The 16,950-nt window shown below is 31.6% G+C and overlaps 3 protein-coding genes and 1 long non-coding RNA gene across 4 annotated transcripts; 2 read left to right on the forward strand and 2 right to left on the reverse strand.

Annotated features, from left to right (window-relative positions):
* Positions 1-5,815: 5,815 nt before the first annotated feature.
* Positions 5,816-6,645, reverse strand: LOC133669234 (uncharacterized). Its single transcript, XR_009833856.1, has 2 exons — positions 6,392-6,645; positions 5,816-6,263 (listed from the first exon to the last, which is right to left on the reverse strand). It is a non-coding gene; the product is annotated as an uncharacterized LOC133669234 (long non-coding RNA).
* Positions 6,646-7,419: 774 nt separating this feature from the next.
* LOC133669018 (germin-like protein 9-3) lies at positions 7,420-8,049 on the forward strand. The gene has a single exon (XM_062089035.1). The coding sequence runs from the start codon at positions 7,420-7,422 to the stop codon at positions 8,047-8,049; it is 630 nt and encodes a 209-aa protein (XP_061945019.1).
* A 3,422-nt stretch (positions 8,050-11,471) lies between these two features.
* On the reverse strand, positions 11,472-12,529 carry LOC133669231 (protein EPIDERMAL PATTERNING FACTOR 1-like). Its single transcript, XM_062089288.1, has 3 exons — positions 12,262-12,529; positions 12,029-12,093; positions 11,472-11,914 (listed from the first exon to the last, which is right to left on the reverse strand). Exons 1-3 carry the CDS (start codon positions 12,350-12,352, stop codon positions 11,720-11,722), a joined length of 351 nt encoding a protein of 116 aa, XP_061945272.1. The 5' UTR covers positions 12,353-12,529; the 3' UTR covers positions 11,472-11,719.
* Positions 12,530-14,998: 2,469 nt separating this feature from the next.
* On the forward strand, positions 14,999-16,950 carry LOC133669287 (transcription termination factor MTERF4, chloroplastic). The gene has a single exon (XM_062089360.1). It carries the CDS (start codon positions 15,214-15,216, stop codon positions 16,756-16,758), a length of 1,545 nt encoding a protein of 514 aa, XP_061945344.1. The 5' UTR covers positions 14,999-15,213; the 3' UTR covers positions 16,759-16,950.

The following is a 16,950-nucleotide window of genomic DNA, read 5'->3' on the forward strand; positions in this document are numbered from 1 at the left end:
AACTATTAGTACTAATAATTTACTAATAATTTCAAAGTTAAGTACTTGAGGTAATGGATTCAATCTAATTAAAAAAAAAAAAAAGTATATAAGCTTTATCAACCACATAGGTACCTCATCTTTTCTCTTTGACCAGTAAAATAGTAGTAGTATATACCAGTAATTTGCAGATTGTTTTTCAATATAAAAAAATTATTAGGGTAAAAAAAAATTAAGTTTCAGTGCAATTAATAATATAAAAAATAGATAAAAAAAAACAATAAAAAAATAAGGTTAAAATATTAGACATGAACTTACTCGGATTATCAAACAACTAATACTAGCATAATAAAAGACAAATTGCAAAAACTACCAAAGCAAAATTCAAAAAAAAATATATCAATTTTTTTAAAAAAAAAAACTTGAGTAAATTTTTTAAATCTGGTCTAATCTCTAAAACTTGCAGCTCGTGAAATTCAAGACTTGCCCTCAATTAATAAACCTAACTCTCAATCAATTTAATTTTGAACAATAAAATCGTTGAAAAATATTAATAAAAAAATCTTGCAAAAATAAAAAATATATATAGCAAAAAAGGATGAGGAAAAAATTTGAGAGAAAAAAAAATACGAGTATGAAATTTAAAAAATAAAATTTAAAAATGATTCCAAACAAAATAAATAGCAATTAAAAGAATGAAGATCAAATTTGAAAAGCAAAAAAATCATAGGGGTGAAATTAAAAAAAATATAATTTTATAGATTATTTTCAGATTAGGAAATCACATTGGATAAATTTGAAAGAAAAAATTACAAGGGCTAACTCAATAGAATTAAATTGCAAAAACAAACCTAGAAAAAAGATTAAAAAATAAAAAAACACCAGCTTAAAAAAAAATTAAATAAACTCGGAAGAATCTTCTAAACTTGATATAATCTTTAAAACTTGTAACTTGTGAAATCTTAGACTTAGGTTTAATTAAGAAGCTTTACTCTCAATAAATTTAATTTTAAAAGATAAAATCATAGAAAAATATTAATAATTAAACTTGTAAAAAAAATAACAAAAACAATGAAGATAAAATTTTATAGAAAAAAACCAATGAGGATGAAATTTGTAACAAACAATAATTCAAAAAAAAATTCAAAGTAAAATAAATAGTAATTAAAAGAATGGGGACTAAATTTGAAAAAAAATCATAAAAAGGCAATATTAAAAAATATTTGTAATTTAATAGATTATTTATATATTTTAGAATGATAAAGAGTGAAAATAAAAAATATATATAATATTATAAATTATTTATAAATTAAAAAATGATTAAAGACAGCTTTGTCGTTTATAACGTGGACATACATTAGAGGCATTTTAGGAGGTTTTTATTACCATTTGTTTTTAAATAAAAAACTCATTTGACACCTTTCCTTTACATGAATTTAATCTTAAAAAAAACAAAATCTTGGTATGTACTTGGTAATGTTTGTGACTGGATAGAAAAAAAGAGAGATGAGAATATATTTTTTTATATTTTATATTTTGAAAGTATATAAATTTATTTTTAAATACATATATATTTTATATCCTTGTTTTTATTTATAAATAAAGATTTATTTTACTATATTTGTCCCGTGTTTTTTTAAATTAAAAATAATTACTTCAAATTTTTTTTTATATTTTTTTGATTACTTTAATATACTAATATTAAAAATAAATTAAAAATATAAAATATTATTTTAATATATTTACAATAAAAAAGACTTTAAAAAAGCGTTATCACAGTATTAAATACTGCGCTCAAGGTGCGCATCAGCAATTTTGTTCGGACTTTCCAATGATTAAAGTTATTGCTCTGCATAGTCGCCGCGTGGCAGAAGGAGGGCATCAGAGTAATTGGAGATGTCAGCTAATCACTAAACTACCCCTTATTCCGTGGAGTAAGGGGAACCTTTTGTGAGGGATGATTTGGCATGCTGTGATTGGAGGAGATAGTAGACCATCGAAGGCGGGTCCGTGTATTGAACGTAACGCAATAATTGTCTCTCCATAGTGATTTCACTTAAATTTCAAACTTTCAAAAACAAAAAAATTAAAAATTAAAAAGATAGTGAAATTTCATTATTCATTATCCTTCCTGCTCGACATTCAAATTTTTTTAAAATAAATTATATTTTTTATTAGATAACCTATCACACTAAAATAATTATAAAAATATGAAATAATATAAAATATTTAGAATGAGTTGTTTGTTATAAAATCCGATGCAATATTTGTCTTTGTGGTGGTACCGTGTTTTCTTTAAAAAAAAATTGATTTTAAATTAACTTGTTATATTTTTGAATTATTTCGGTGTGCTGATATCATAAATAAATTTTAAAACATAAAAAATATATTATTTTAACATGTTTCTAATAAAAAATTATCTTAAAAAACAACCATTAAAATAGAAAACATTATCTAAGCCTCTATAATGGTATTGAAATTCAACTATTTAATTTAATATTTTTATAGTGAATTAAGTACATCGAAAATTGGCTCCTCTCAACGTAAGACGGCACAAGTGATGATGGGAAATTTTTGTTTTGTTGTTCAAATTTGCAATGTCCATTGATAATTTTACGAGGCTTGTCCCATCGAAGACCCACAAATGTCTCAAAATTTGAGAACATATCCATCAAGAGGCTAAACTTTTTATTTTCTTGGTATATTCTCGTTTGTTTTACGTCTATTAGTTTTTCCTACTTTGTTTGGCATAATTTGTTTTTACAATGTAAAAGTATTTTTTTTAATTGTTTTTATTTGCTTTAAATTAAATTTTTTTGATATTTTTAGATTATATTGGCATAAAAATAAAAAAAAATATTATTTTGATGTATTTCCAAATAAAAAAACATTTTAAAAAACAACTATTAACACAATATCAAATCAAAGCCGGTAAGCTGATTCAATTTGTTATTTAGTTAGCATATGAAAATGCATTTGAAATAATGTTTTTTTTTAAATTTAATTTTTTTGTTTTAAATTTAATTTTTTATATTTTTAGATCTTTTTTATGTATTGATGTTAAAAATAATTTTTTTTAAAAAAAATATTATTTTGATACATTTTTAAATTAAAAAAACTTTAAATCAAAATTACTATCATATTTCTAAACATCCTCGTAGTTTCAACTCATGCACCAACCCCTAATAAAAGATTGAGGGAAATTAATAGAAGAAAGGCATGAAGAGAAATACTAGAAAAATATCTCTAAGGGATAATATAAACATTTGGAGTGGCTAAAAGCAAACGATTGAGCTTCATAATTATAAATACATGGCGTCTTATACATCAATAACACGAAGAGAAATACTCTCTATAATTTTTTCAAATTGGATTTAATATAAATATTTGTTTGATATTTGAATTGTCGTTTTCACTTCCATCTGTGGATTGCCGACTTGGGAATTCGTCCATTTGGAGCAATGCACAATAATTCTCTCTCATGGAACATCGAAGAGCATCATCCAAATCATTTTAATGTACAAAATAATAATAATAATAATAATGAATTTTGGACCAATAAATAAGTTAAACGTGGTCAATTGAATATCATATTCTTATTTGTCAAATGTCAACAAGGATAAGCTCATTTTCTCCTAATCCCGTTTAGAATTGTATTCAAAAGTGTGTTTCTGATATATCTGATTTTTTTTTTTATGGTTTTAATATGTTAATATTAAAAATAAAAAAATATTATTTTGATATATTTTTAAATGAAATAAATTTTAAAAAGACAATTATTACTACATTCTTAAACAGTAAAATAACATGTCACTAATAACTAGTCTTTAATTTCTTTTAAGAATCAATGAGTTCTTAAACTTGAAAGTGAGAGCAACCATCAATGAACCATAATTACAAGATTATTGATGATTTTAATTTTAATAGACATAACTTAACCAGTCATGTTTTAGATTTACTTTTTAAAAGTCACCGGTTCGAGTTCTAAAAACCTCAGGATCACTAGAGATTTATATTATTGTTAACTTCATGACCCGTAAGATTAATCGAGATGCACACAAACTAACCCTGACATTCACGCTAATAATAAAATAAAAGATTACCAATGATCTTTGAATTTTTTTTCTCGTTGCAAGAGAGTTCTCCAGATAAGAATTTCACATTAGAAGGTGTAAATTCAATTTGGCTGAGACGTGATGGTGTATTTTTTTGCCATATTTCCGTAGAGTAACAAGCATTACAGTAAATATGTAAAAATCTTGATAGAGGAAAAAAATATATAGATGGGATATTTCCTTGCAAACACAAAGATCCAAAACATTGAGCTGCACAAGCGTAATTTGTGAGTAGAAAATGTTATGAGATTTGATCATATTGAAAACTTTGATCCAAAAGTACTTTTTGGTGGTGGGATTTACGTAATTTGTGGGATTTTTATCATTGTTTTCTAGTAAAATGTGGCCAAACTCATTATTTTGCAGTGTTCATCACAAGCTTCACCACCATCCATGGATGGAAATAACTTTTTCTCACAATTCTTCCTTTTCCCTCCCATTTTCTTTCCTTCCAAAGGAGTAATAATAAACTCGCGGTTTCTATCACACAAAGAATTTGATTAGTGGACAAAGTAAACTTTAAGTTGTGAAAGAAGAACATGGCTAACACCTGCCATACGAGCATTTGAACATGGTAGCTAGATTCTTAACCTAGCTAATATTTGGTATTTTAGAGAGAGGTGTTCTCGAAGAGTAATAAGCAGCCAAGGACATGAAATAAAGGAAACGTTCAAAGTCTTTATCATTCAGTCGGCACATCTTTGCATAGACCAACATTCATGCATGCTTGGTGTCATTCTTGGTTTGAAAATTAGCTAGGTAGCCTCACTTTGAATCGGCTAGCTGTAAAATAGGTAGCGTATATAATATGTGTTAGTATAGTAGCAATTACTTTTTAAATAATGTTTTATATTGAAATGTATGTTAATGATGTTTTTTTTATTTTTTAAAAATTATTTTTGACATCAGCATATCAAAACGATGCAACACATACAAACCATATTAAATTTTAGTAATTTTTTTTTTAATTTTTGGGAACTCGGTTTGCACCGCGTTCTCAAACGGTTTCTTAATAAAAAAAACAACAACATCCTTTTAAAATTTCGAGATTTGAAATAATGAGAAAAATTAAAGATGTATATAAAGTTTTGAATTAGGCTTTCAATGGTATGCAATAGTGGACTTTAGTATTTGGGCTTAATTATACATAAAGAATAAGTTTTTTAAAACAAGAGAATCTTTAATGTTTAAGTTAGTAAATATACAAGTAAAATAAAAAAAATATATAATAACAAGAGTAAACTAATGAAAATAAAGCATCAATTTTATTATTTTTGTAATAAAAAAACAATATGATGGCTTTATTCCATTACACAAGTCTCACACATAAAATCAGAAAGATGATAACCATTAAGCAATGATGGAAATAGTCTCCTAAGGTGAATAGCGAGAAAGATCAAGAAAAAAAGAAAGGGGCGTTAGCCACAACAATATGCAACATGTAAAATATTATATGATTAGAAAAGACGTAATTAGTAATTAATTAATTCAAATGACTAATAAATTTAATCAATAGTTTTCCATTAGTCTATCTCCGATAATTCATCAATAGGGTGACCCCTGATGTAGCAGTTTCAAAGAGCTTGAAATTGAGAAATTAAATTGAGTATCCAAATTTGAATTCATTCCGTTGTATTAAAAAAATAAATTAAATTTGCAGTCCATTTGAATTGTCTATGTTTTTATTTTTTTTTCCTGTTCATCCTTGCACAAGTCCATGCTAATCTTCCATGCATCATGCTAATTTGAAATTATCAGACGTCTCCGAAGAGACGAAAAGAAAAGAAAAAAGAGACGATGTTGAGGGAAATAAAAAAGCTAATTCCTATCTCATTACATGAAAAACGAGTTCCATTTCAAACTCATTCAACGGTGCTATTCTCCATTCTACCCGAAAAGTCTTGGACAAAAAGGATTCAAAGTGCAACGATGTGGAAATTTTCACGCCGGCCGGCCTCTAGGCTCTCGGAATTCTAACAAAGCAAAATGTAAATCTCCCAAGCAATTCCCAGATATTCAAGAACTTGACCTTTCGCTACCGAATACCCTCTTTTCAACAAGCTCAGATGGGAGGGAGGTTCACTCTTGTAAGCCATCTACAAAGCAAAATGTGAAACAAGGCAGGCTCAATGGGAACGGCTGCAGCCCGCTGTTCATCATCCAAGCGTCCTGTCATGTCATGAGTGTGATAATATTTTTTAAAATTATTTTTGTTATTAATAAAATAAAATAATCTAAAAATATAAAAATATATATATTTTTAAAATTTTAAACGATATCTATTCAAATCGAAATACCAACGGTGGAGAAACCTCAAGGCAAGCAGCCGGGACTGCTAACAAGAAGATCCAAACTTTGCTGCAGATAGGGTGTCTGTGCCGTCTGTTTAAAGTCAATGGTGGGCAATAATAACGTTTTGAAGAGCTCATGAGGCATTCATATCGTTGGACATATCTGTGTCTAGCGATTGGATTCGCATCCCGTCGTTCTTTGAAAATTAAAATCACTTCTGCGTATAGAGAAATAAATCATGACAAGATCCAAAAGTCAAGATGCAATCCATGAAAAAGTGGATCTAAAAGGAGTGCTTGTAACTATCAACAAAAACCCAATTGAAAATAGGAGGTGGACTGTGTGTTTTGCTTCATGGGCTAGGCAGATATAGCATCTATAAGCTTTACTGTTGACCCAAAATGTTCAAGAGAATTTTGTGTTGTTTCCTGCAAAATTAAGTGATCTTGTTTTTATCGAATACATATAAAAAAATATTTATTTTTAATATAATTGTCTGGCATCTATATATATATATATGTGATCGTTGCCAATTTGCCTTGGGTAGCTTGTGATTTTGCCTGCAAGTGGAGATACCCAAGGAAGGTGAAGGAGCAGGCCTCGTACAGCTGAGGCCACTCTAAAACACTGGATTGCCTGTCCAAGTGGTTGGCCCAGCGTAGGCCTTCCTTTTTTTTTTTTTTTTGTTGATTCCCTGCAGGCTGCAGCAACAATGTGTGCCGGCATCTAAACAAGTAATACGATAGAGTGGGAAATTGGAAAATCTTTTTTTTATATAATTTTTTTTCTTGACATTTAACTAGCATATCAAACTGCAATGAATAGAAAATCAAAGCATTGACTACAATAACAATGGCATTGTAATGCTCATCAACTGAGTTGTTTTTATCCAACTAGTGTCCTCCCAAGAACATCTATATATATATATATATATATATATATATATATATATATATATAAAATAAATCTTTCAAAACCATGAACATCATGCAAAAACACCATATCAGACTGTAGAAGCTCTGCTCTCTTCATCATGGCCTCAGCTTCTTTCACCCTCGTTTTTTTCTCATTGCTAGTAATCCCATTTGCCGTTGTCCAAATAGCAATGGCGGGAGACCCAGACATTATTTCAGACTTCTTAATCCCACCAAATGTAACCACATTTGATGGATCATTCTTCACATTCACTGGCATGCGTGCCCTTGTGGGTGCACAGCCACCTTCAGCTCTCAAGGTCTCGAAAGTAAGCGCAGCTGAGTTCCCTGCTCTTATAGGTCAGAGTGTCTCGTATGCAGTTCTTCAATTCCCGGCTGGCACTACTAATCCACCTCACGTTCACCCTCGCTCAGCTGAACTCCTTTTCCTTGCGGATGGTTCTCTTCAAGTAGGGTTTGTTGACACAACCAACAAGCTCTTCACACAGACTCTACAAGCTGGAGACATGTTCATATTCCCCAAGGGGCTCGTCCACTTCCAATACAACGCGGATGCTCAGAATACAGCTCTGGCAATTTCTGCTTTTGGAAGTGCTAGTGCAGGGACCGTATCACTTCCTACCACCCTTTTCGCCACGAGCATTGACGATAACATCTTGGCCTTGGCCTTCAAGACTGATGTTGCCACCATTCAAGCTCTCAAGGCTGGTCTTGCACCCAAGATTTGAGGATGGGCTTCATTACCATTCTTTCCTTGTTATTCCTCTTATATATTGTATTGAATAATCGCCCCAATAGTCCAGGAGGCCGGTGCATGTTGTTCCTTTGTTCTTTGCTATATTATATCGTTTGTCTCAATTTCTTGTTTAATTGTAATAATTATTCTCCATAACCCATTTTTTGAATCTTCACTGGAAATGTAAAGTTCGTATCTTAGAAAATATTAACCAAAGACGTAATGATGGTGCTAATGATCACGATATTAGCCAGATATCCTTTCTTTAATTAATGCCCATGTCGTTCACTCCTTCACCTCCACAATCACCACTCGTGATTGGAATCGGCAACTTAAATTGGTCCATAACAGTCTCCACCCATTCTTCCTCCACCGTTAACAGTTCCAACATCAATAGACCCGACAACAGCTAAAAAGGAAGAAACAAAATCGGCCCAGCCGTGGTGGAGAGAATCAAATCTAAAGAGGGGAAATTAAACCGATTGTGTTTGGGTGTTTTCTTTTATTTGCATGTAACAGGCAACACCCATCACTGGTATAAGAGAGACAAGAAGAAGAAGAGCAGCCCGATCCAGCCAACCATCATCTTCTCTACCCGCCAGAGCGTCGGTTCATGCCCCACCAGCCACGGCGGCGTCTGATCTCCATGCGCCAGTACTGTTTCAATATTCTCATTATATCTTAGTAGCTATTTTTAACAAGGAACAGAAAATATTAAATAAACTTTAATAATAAAATTATAAGAAATTTAAAATTTAAATGTTTTAAAATTAAATAAAAATTCATGCATAATCAAATATCTTAAAATATTCAAATATAAATTTATATATAATTTAAATAATTTTTTTATTAACTAATAAATAACAAATTTGAAATAAATAATGTGCGGACGTGGAAGCAATTTAAGAACCAACTCAGCAAACCTGGCCATTTGAAAAGCATCGGTGCCAAACTTCACTTCATCAAATATAGAGTTGATAGTGGCATTTTTACCAACACCTATCTTTCCAAGAATCATAATTATAAAGCTTGAGATAAAAAAGTTTGTTCTCTCTATGATCTTAGGTTCGAGCCCTGTGATTACTCATATAATGATCACTAGAGGTTTACATGGTCGTTAACTTCAGGGCCCATGAGATTAATCGAGGTGCGCGCAAGTTGACCCGGACACCCACATTAAATTAAAAAAAAAATCATAATTGTACAAGAGAAATCAAGGGGTTTCTGCCCCACAGCCTCAAGATGCTCTGTCATGGCACTAGCACAATCAAAACCAGCAACACGACCACCATTTTTACCTCGCAGTTGCTCAGCTAATCTCAACCTGTATAAAACCTATGCAACAACAACATTATGGGGAGTCTGCTAAAGTCTATGTGCAAGCAGCAAAAATTTAACCCTAATCATCTGAAGTTTTCCACGCGTCTCATCAAACTCTTTTGATTCCCTGTTTGTAGAATCTTAAATCTGTTGGGGTTGCATATGAGAAACAGTTCTATTAGCATGAAGTTGCGGGGTTGTCCTGGGTGCAGGTTGCAATAGTGGTGCAGCGCGCCTAAGGCCAACTGGACGAGAAGGTGAGGGGGCTGCACTCAGAGACTTTGCAGATGAAGATGCAATCTCAGGCGTTGCTAGTGTTAGTCTGCTATTGCTAGGGTTGAGATTTGAGAATCAGAGAATGTGAGATGAAGAGTTAATAATTTTTGTTAATTTTGTAACTTGGTAATTATTGGTTTTCAAGGTTTTTACTTGATTACACATGTTATATTTGTGTTGACTCGTAAAATTATATGATTTTACGAGTCAACTTGCGAATTTGACAATCATGATTCAAATGCTCTCTAGAAGATGTTATCTAAATTTAAATGATTTTGTGTTTATTATTATACAAATTGAATAGGGATAATTGTAAATATGTGGAAGTGATTAGTGAAAAGGATGTTGCGTGTGTGTGTATGTCTGAGAGAGATAGAGAGCTTTTATTTTTAGAAAATGTTAAAATAAAAAAAAATAAAAAATTTTAACCATTAAAAATTTTATATTATGGCCAAGAAAAAAAAACTAAAAAAATGTATCTTTTGCATAAATTATTTTTTTGGTTAAATATTATGTTCACCAAACATAATGATTTAAAACACAATTCTAAACTTTAATCATTTACTATGATAGCATAAAATGTTTTTTAAATAGAATGTTTTAAGAATGATAATATTTTTTTTTTATAGTGTGAACAATCCCATACCAACATATTAAATATCTGTTTTTTTTAAGAAAAATCATCGCAATGTCGGTTGTGACAGAACAATTTGTTGAACTATCAGTGAACCAAGAGGGTTGGAAGCTTATGCCATCATGTGAGAAAAGTACTTCTTTAATGTCAAAACATTTCTACAACACACACACGCACACGAAGGTAATTCATGTGGAGATGTTAGAACTTGGAACCAGATGAACAGTTGTTTACAAGCAGGAATGTGTTGGAATAATGAATGTTGTTCTGTAAGAGTTAATAATTACCGCCTGATGAACAGAATTGTTGCAAGGTGAATTATTTTGTCCGAGTTGTGGCATTCAATGCCGTTCTGGAGTGCCCCAGTTCAAATGGAAGAGGCTGACGCGGTTCCTCTCGAGATCCCCATTGAACAGTCTATTCCAACTTCTTCTTCTTCTTCTTCTTTTTTTCTTTTTTTTTTTAATGTTCGTCCATTTAAGTCCAACGAACGAAAAACTAATTAAAAAATTATTTTAATTCAATAATTTCAATTGTTAAATAAAATTTTATGATATAATTTATATTAAATTTTTATATATTTTTTAAAGTAAATATTCTTTGGACTTAAAACTTGCAAAGATTCATACTATCTCGTGTTTAATTTTTATCAAATAAATAAGGATGGTGAGATTCGAACTCGTGACTGCTTGGTCATGAAGATTTTAATACCATGTCAAAGATTAATTATCTTAATACAATAACTTAAACTGTTAGGTAAGATTTCATAATATAATTTATATTATTCTCCAAGACAAAGGATTACTAAATTTGCTAAGTTTCGTGTGTTTTTCTTTTCGTTTTTAAGAGGATTAATGAAAATCCTAAAATCTTCCCTGTTTAGGGCTGATTACTGCCCAAGAAGTTCAAAATATTCTCGATCCATAAATTCTGTAGAACATATATGAGTAGTAATTTCTCAATTTGTTACCTTTTCTTCCTCCAATATCACTTTTTTTTTTCTTTTTGAATAAAGAAGGGAGGGAGAGGAAATTTGCAATCGCGACAAATTATACAATTGAGTTGCATAATATGCATACACAGGTAAACATAGAGAGACGAAAGGAGCAACCAAAACACAATTCCACTAGTCGATTGTTGAGGAGAAAACACATAACAAAATCTGAAATATTCTACCATTCAAGCTAGCAAAACATCATGATTCCACTATTTACACATCTTTCTCCTCCTAAATTTTTTCCAACTCCCTTTCGGAATGCACATAGATAACTTCATGGCGTACGTACGTAATTAGGGCCAACACTACTTTACGTCAGAACATCCACGCTCATAAACCAGACCTAGCTGGCTACTAGATTACTACTGGAGTGCTAACGTCCTCCATTAATTATATTAATGAGCTATCAATAGCTAGTGCATGCTTTTGAAGCAATCATGCTGAAGGCACATGGTAGTATTTCCCTTTACACATGCACCTGTAAACAATAGGACAAGATTCTGCAACGGAGCACTTGAAGCTCACCATCACCCTCTTGCATGGAGTGCAAGGTCCACAGGCATGAGAGCAGTCTGGCAAGCTTGATCCTGTCGGATATAGTTCCATTCCTAGCTCTTCTCTTGGTGCTTCCTACACATATTGTACATTGCCAGAAGATCACGCAAATTAAAACCCTTGTTCACCATAAATAAATTTACTTAACAACGTTGACAAGTTAACCCTAAAAACATCTAGAAAACAAACCTTGGGGAAATCATGAGCCTCATCACCATTTGAAGCACCTTCTTTGCTGTAGCTGGGCTTGGTATCTACCAAAATAGTTGAAAATAAATATAGAGAGATCATGCTTGTAATAACTTTCATGTTCCTATCCTACGATGATAGCATTTTGGAAGTGAAAATAAGACTTAAGAGTCATTTTGCTCTGAAACCAATTGAAGATCGAGAGAAGAAATGGTCGATTAAGGTGCACTTACAATGATGAGGCCGGAGGCTTTTACCAACCATGAAAACCATAAAAATAAGCATAAGAAGCAAAGATTTGTGGGCTCCAACTAAGAACTTCATTGCTTCCTTCTGGGAAACTTGATCAAGAAATACTTAAATCCTAAAAAAGGAAAAGAAATGTGAGAGAAGAGATCTTGCAAGAAAGAAGTTGCTGAGTGGAGTTGACAAGTGAGTAGCTGAATATATAAATTTTACAAGGAGGGAAAGGGGTCGGTTTTAAATGTAAATGGAAGTACACCTGATACACTTCACATGATCCACGGCTATCTTAATTATGAAGGTTTCACATGTTTTGGTGAGTTCATAAAAATAAATCAAAACACACACACACACACACACACACATCAAAGCTTTAAATGAACATTCAACAGAAGTATATTTAAAATCATAAGTACAGTTTGAATCCTGCATTCAATTCTCAACACATGAAACAGCTGCACATCTGGATGGTCAACTAGTATTACTGACCATTGTCTGGATAGTCAACTAATATTGCTGTCCATTTCTTTTTTTATTATGCAAAATGTTCTATAGCTGCATTGGTACTTGCCTAAAGACCCACAAACAAATTGCAAACGGGCCCCAAAGAAGGAAAAAAGAAACTGGGAGGGAAATTCAGCAAAATAGTTGTCATGAATTAGGCCAACAAATCGCTAACATGACAAAATCTCTCTACAAATTAAGCCAAGCAAGTGATTTATTAATGAAATAAAAGCCAATTATTCCTCGTAAGGGTTCAGAAACTACATATCTAGAAGACCAGCATTCATTTATGTGCCTGAGATAGTAACAAGAGATTGACCAGAAAGAGAAGAATTATTGATCTAGGTGGGCAAATCATGACACAACATTCATTTGAATGTGTTCTTTTATGCGCATTTACTATATGTGAGTGAACAATACCACTTGGTACTCTAGCTTTAAATTGGCTAGTTCACGTGTAACAGTAAAAAAATATATAGAAGAGAAGTTCCTATTCCTATTCACAGACGTGAAGGACTACTGTGAAGGCCTGCCATAAACGTGAAGATCAGGCCTGGGGCTTAAATGAACTTGTTTTACTCTTTTCCCTGCCTTCATGGATAATTGTCGTCTCCTTCTTTATTGGTGTTCCCGTGTATCCTATCGTTGCAGCCACACAAGTACTGTGCATGAGGAATGACTGGCTGCTGCTGATAGCATGGGTGTGCTGACATGGTAAAACTGATCCCGTGTAATAAAGCTTAGGAGGCTAGAAAGAGAGGATTATTGTAGTAAGCAACAAAAAGCTTTGAAGGCTTGAAACAATTACAAACAAAAAAAAAAGGACCCAAACGATGAAATATTTCATCTATTGAATTAATTTAGATATTTTTAGACTTTTAAATGTTTTAATTTTAAAATCTTTTTCAAAATACCTTTAAATTAATTTAGATGTTTTTAGATTATTTTGATATAAAAATATTAAAAAACACAAAAATAAAGTATTAGATTGAATGCCTTTTCAAATATTTAAATATATTTTTATAAGTGTAAGTGTAACACATTACCAATCTATATCGTTATCATCCAATTAAGTGCAATGTGTTTTAGAGTGTTATTAATTGAAAATAATTTATTTGATAAGATAAAATTTAATGTGAAATCTTTGTAAGTGGCACAACTACCTTAAAGCAGGATGAGTCAAGACCACTGATGATGTTGCTCATAAATCAAATTATTTCATGTATTGAATTTCACTTGATTGTTTATGGCTTTATTGCGTGTGCTTGGGTAAAAGTTTAATATAAATATATCTTTATGCTATTAAGTATTTTTTATTAAATATATCTTTAAATATTTAAAATCATTATATTGGTTTCTCATAAATATTTAATTAGATTAAAATTGAATTATCGGGTCAATAATACTTCTAACAAGGATAGAACATTATCGAGTAGCACTTTTTTATAAGAAAAACAGACCTTGAAAAAACTAGTATTTTTTGAAACTCCAACTTATTTGTAATTAAAAAGAGTAAGTTATTTTAAAATCTATATAACTTACTAGTAGATTTGATTTTTGTTGAGTTATATTGAAATTAGTTTTTAAATGAGTTCGTATAAAACAAAACAAATATGAAGAAAAAAATCTCAAAGATTATTTTTTAAAAAATCTTTTTGATTTGTTATCCTAAAAAAAATAATGTTAAAATAAGTTTATTCAAAATAGTTATCTACACATTATTTTTTAGAGAACTTTGAATGAAAATAAAATATAAAAAGGGTAATATAGAAAATAAAAAAAAATTATCTTCTTTAAAAATATAAATTCAATTTATTTACCATTTAAATTTAAATTAAATATTATAATTGAATTCAATTAAAACTAAATAGCTTATAAAAAACTTATCACAAGGAAATGATTTACAACGAAATTTTTTAAGGAATGATTTTAGAAATGTTGGATGGCATTGAAAATAAAATATGTTGTAAGTTCTTTGTTTTATTTTTTAATTCTCAACATTAGAATTTAAATTTTATTTTTTTTATTTAATCAAATAATTTGTTTGTGTTGTGTGTGCTCGTTATTGATTTCAAGTTTTTTCCTGTTTTATGACATCAAGCAATTATTAAAATTCAAATTATTTTATGCCATCTCAAAACTTGTACAAGACAACAAGCTCAAACGACAGGTCGTTTACTTTCCCCAAAAGCCCATCAAACTTAAAATCCAAACTCTTAGCCCAGAATACACTGGTAGACTGGCTTCCTCCTCCTCCTCCTCCTCCCTATTCCTCATTTCTCAGTGCACAAACAGCAGCAGCAGCACAACAACAACAATCAAGTTTAAAGCTTTTAACTTCTCTTTAGTAAGGTAATCCTCCCACTCTTCTCGTTTCAATACAAAAATCATCAAAAGAAGCAATTCAAGGACAACCCTGTTCCATTTTATTAATAACTATGAGCTTTTCATTGCTTAGAAGAAGAAAGTGTCTAGTTCTATGCACTAACCCTATTTCCCCACAAAAATTTTACACAAATCCCGCATTAATATCCAAAACCCAACAAAACCCATGTCCCCGAAACCCTCTCACACAAAACCCTCTCGGGGTTTTACAATTTTATGCCCTATTTTCAACACAAGCTTCCAAATTCCATGAATATGAGATGCCTTCAGTTACTTGGGGTGTAGTTCAAGGTAAAAAAGAGAAGCTTGTTAATCGTGTTATAATTTGTGATTATCTTAAGGGTTTAGGGATAATTCCTGATGAATTGGAAAGTTTAGAACTTCCATCAACTGTTGAGGTTATGAAGGAGCGTGTTGAGTTCTTGCAGAGAATGGGATTGACTATTGATGATATTAATGAGTACCCTTTAATGTTAGGTTGTAGTGTGAGGAAAAACATTATACCAGTGTTGGGTTATTTGGAAAAGATTGGTATTAGTAGGTCTAAACTTGGGGAGTTTGTTAAGAGTTATCCACAGGTGTTGCATGCGAGTGTAGTAGTTGAGTTGCAGCCTGTTATTAAGTTTCTTCGGGGGTTGGATGTTGACAAGCTGGATATTGGATATGTTTTGCAGAAGTATCCAGAGCTTCTTGGGTTTAAGCTTGAAGGGACAATGAGTACTTCCGTGGCATATTTAGTTAGCATCGGTGTTAGTCCTAGAGATATTGGACCAATGGTAACGCAATATCCGTACTTATTGGGGATGAGAGTGGGGACTATGATTAAGCCGTTAGTTGATTATTTGGTTTCTTTAGGTCTGCCAAAGAAGATAGTGGCTCGGATGTTGGAGAAAAGGCCATATGTACTTGGATATGATCTTCAAGAGACTGTTAAGCCAAATGTGGATTGTTTGATTAGTTTTGGGATTAGGAGGGAAGTACTCGCTTCCATTGTAGCACAGTATCCACCAATTCTGGGTTTGCCTCTGAAAGCTAAGCTCTCTTCTCAGCAGTATTTCTTTAACTTGAAACTGAAGATTGATCCTGAAAGGTTTGCCAGAGTGATAGAGAAAATGCCACAAATTGTTAGCCTTAACCAAAATGTGATTATGAAACCTGTTCAGTTCCTTTTGGAGCGGGCAATCCCATCTGAGGATGTCGCTACGATGGTTATAAAATGCCCACAGTTACTTGCATTGAGAGTTCCACTCATGAAGAACAGCTATTACTTTTTCAAGAGTGAAATGGGAAGGCCATTGAAGGAGCTCGTGGAATTCCCAGAATATTTTACTTATAGCTTGGAATCTAGAATAAAGCCCAGGTACGAGATGCTGAAAAGCAAGGGGATCAGGTCTTCACTTAATTGGTTCCTCAATTGTAGTGATAAAAGATTTGAGGAGAGGTTAGAAGGCGATTATATTGAATCAGAGAGTCTTGGCCCATCATTTTGTATGGGTGGGAAGTTAGAACTACCAGGGTGTGAGATTCTGTCAGATGAGGAAGACGAGATCGATGATGATGAAGATGAAGTACTTTTCAGGCGCACTGTTTCTCTTTAATTTTTTTTTTTTGTTATGTCAGTGAATCATATTCAAATCAAATCAATGACATGGGTATCAAGTGATGCTAGTGTTTTCCCCCATTATCATTATTTCTGCAGTGTTTCCAGTTCGAATTTTCAACGGGTCAATTTTCTTTTTGTACTGCAATTAGGCTTACAGGAATACTTATGAAATCACGGGGTTTGCTCA

Source organism: Populus nigra, chromosome 12 (assembly GCF_951802175.1).
Source record: "Populus nigra chromosome 12, ddPopNigr1.1, whole genome shotgun sequence".
NCBI classification, from domain to species: domain Eukaryota; kingdom Viridiplantae; phylum Streptophyta; class Magnoliopsida; order Malpighiales; family Salicaceae; genus Populus; species Populus nigra.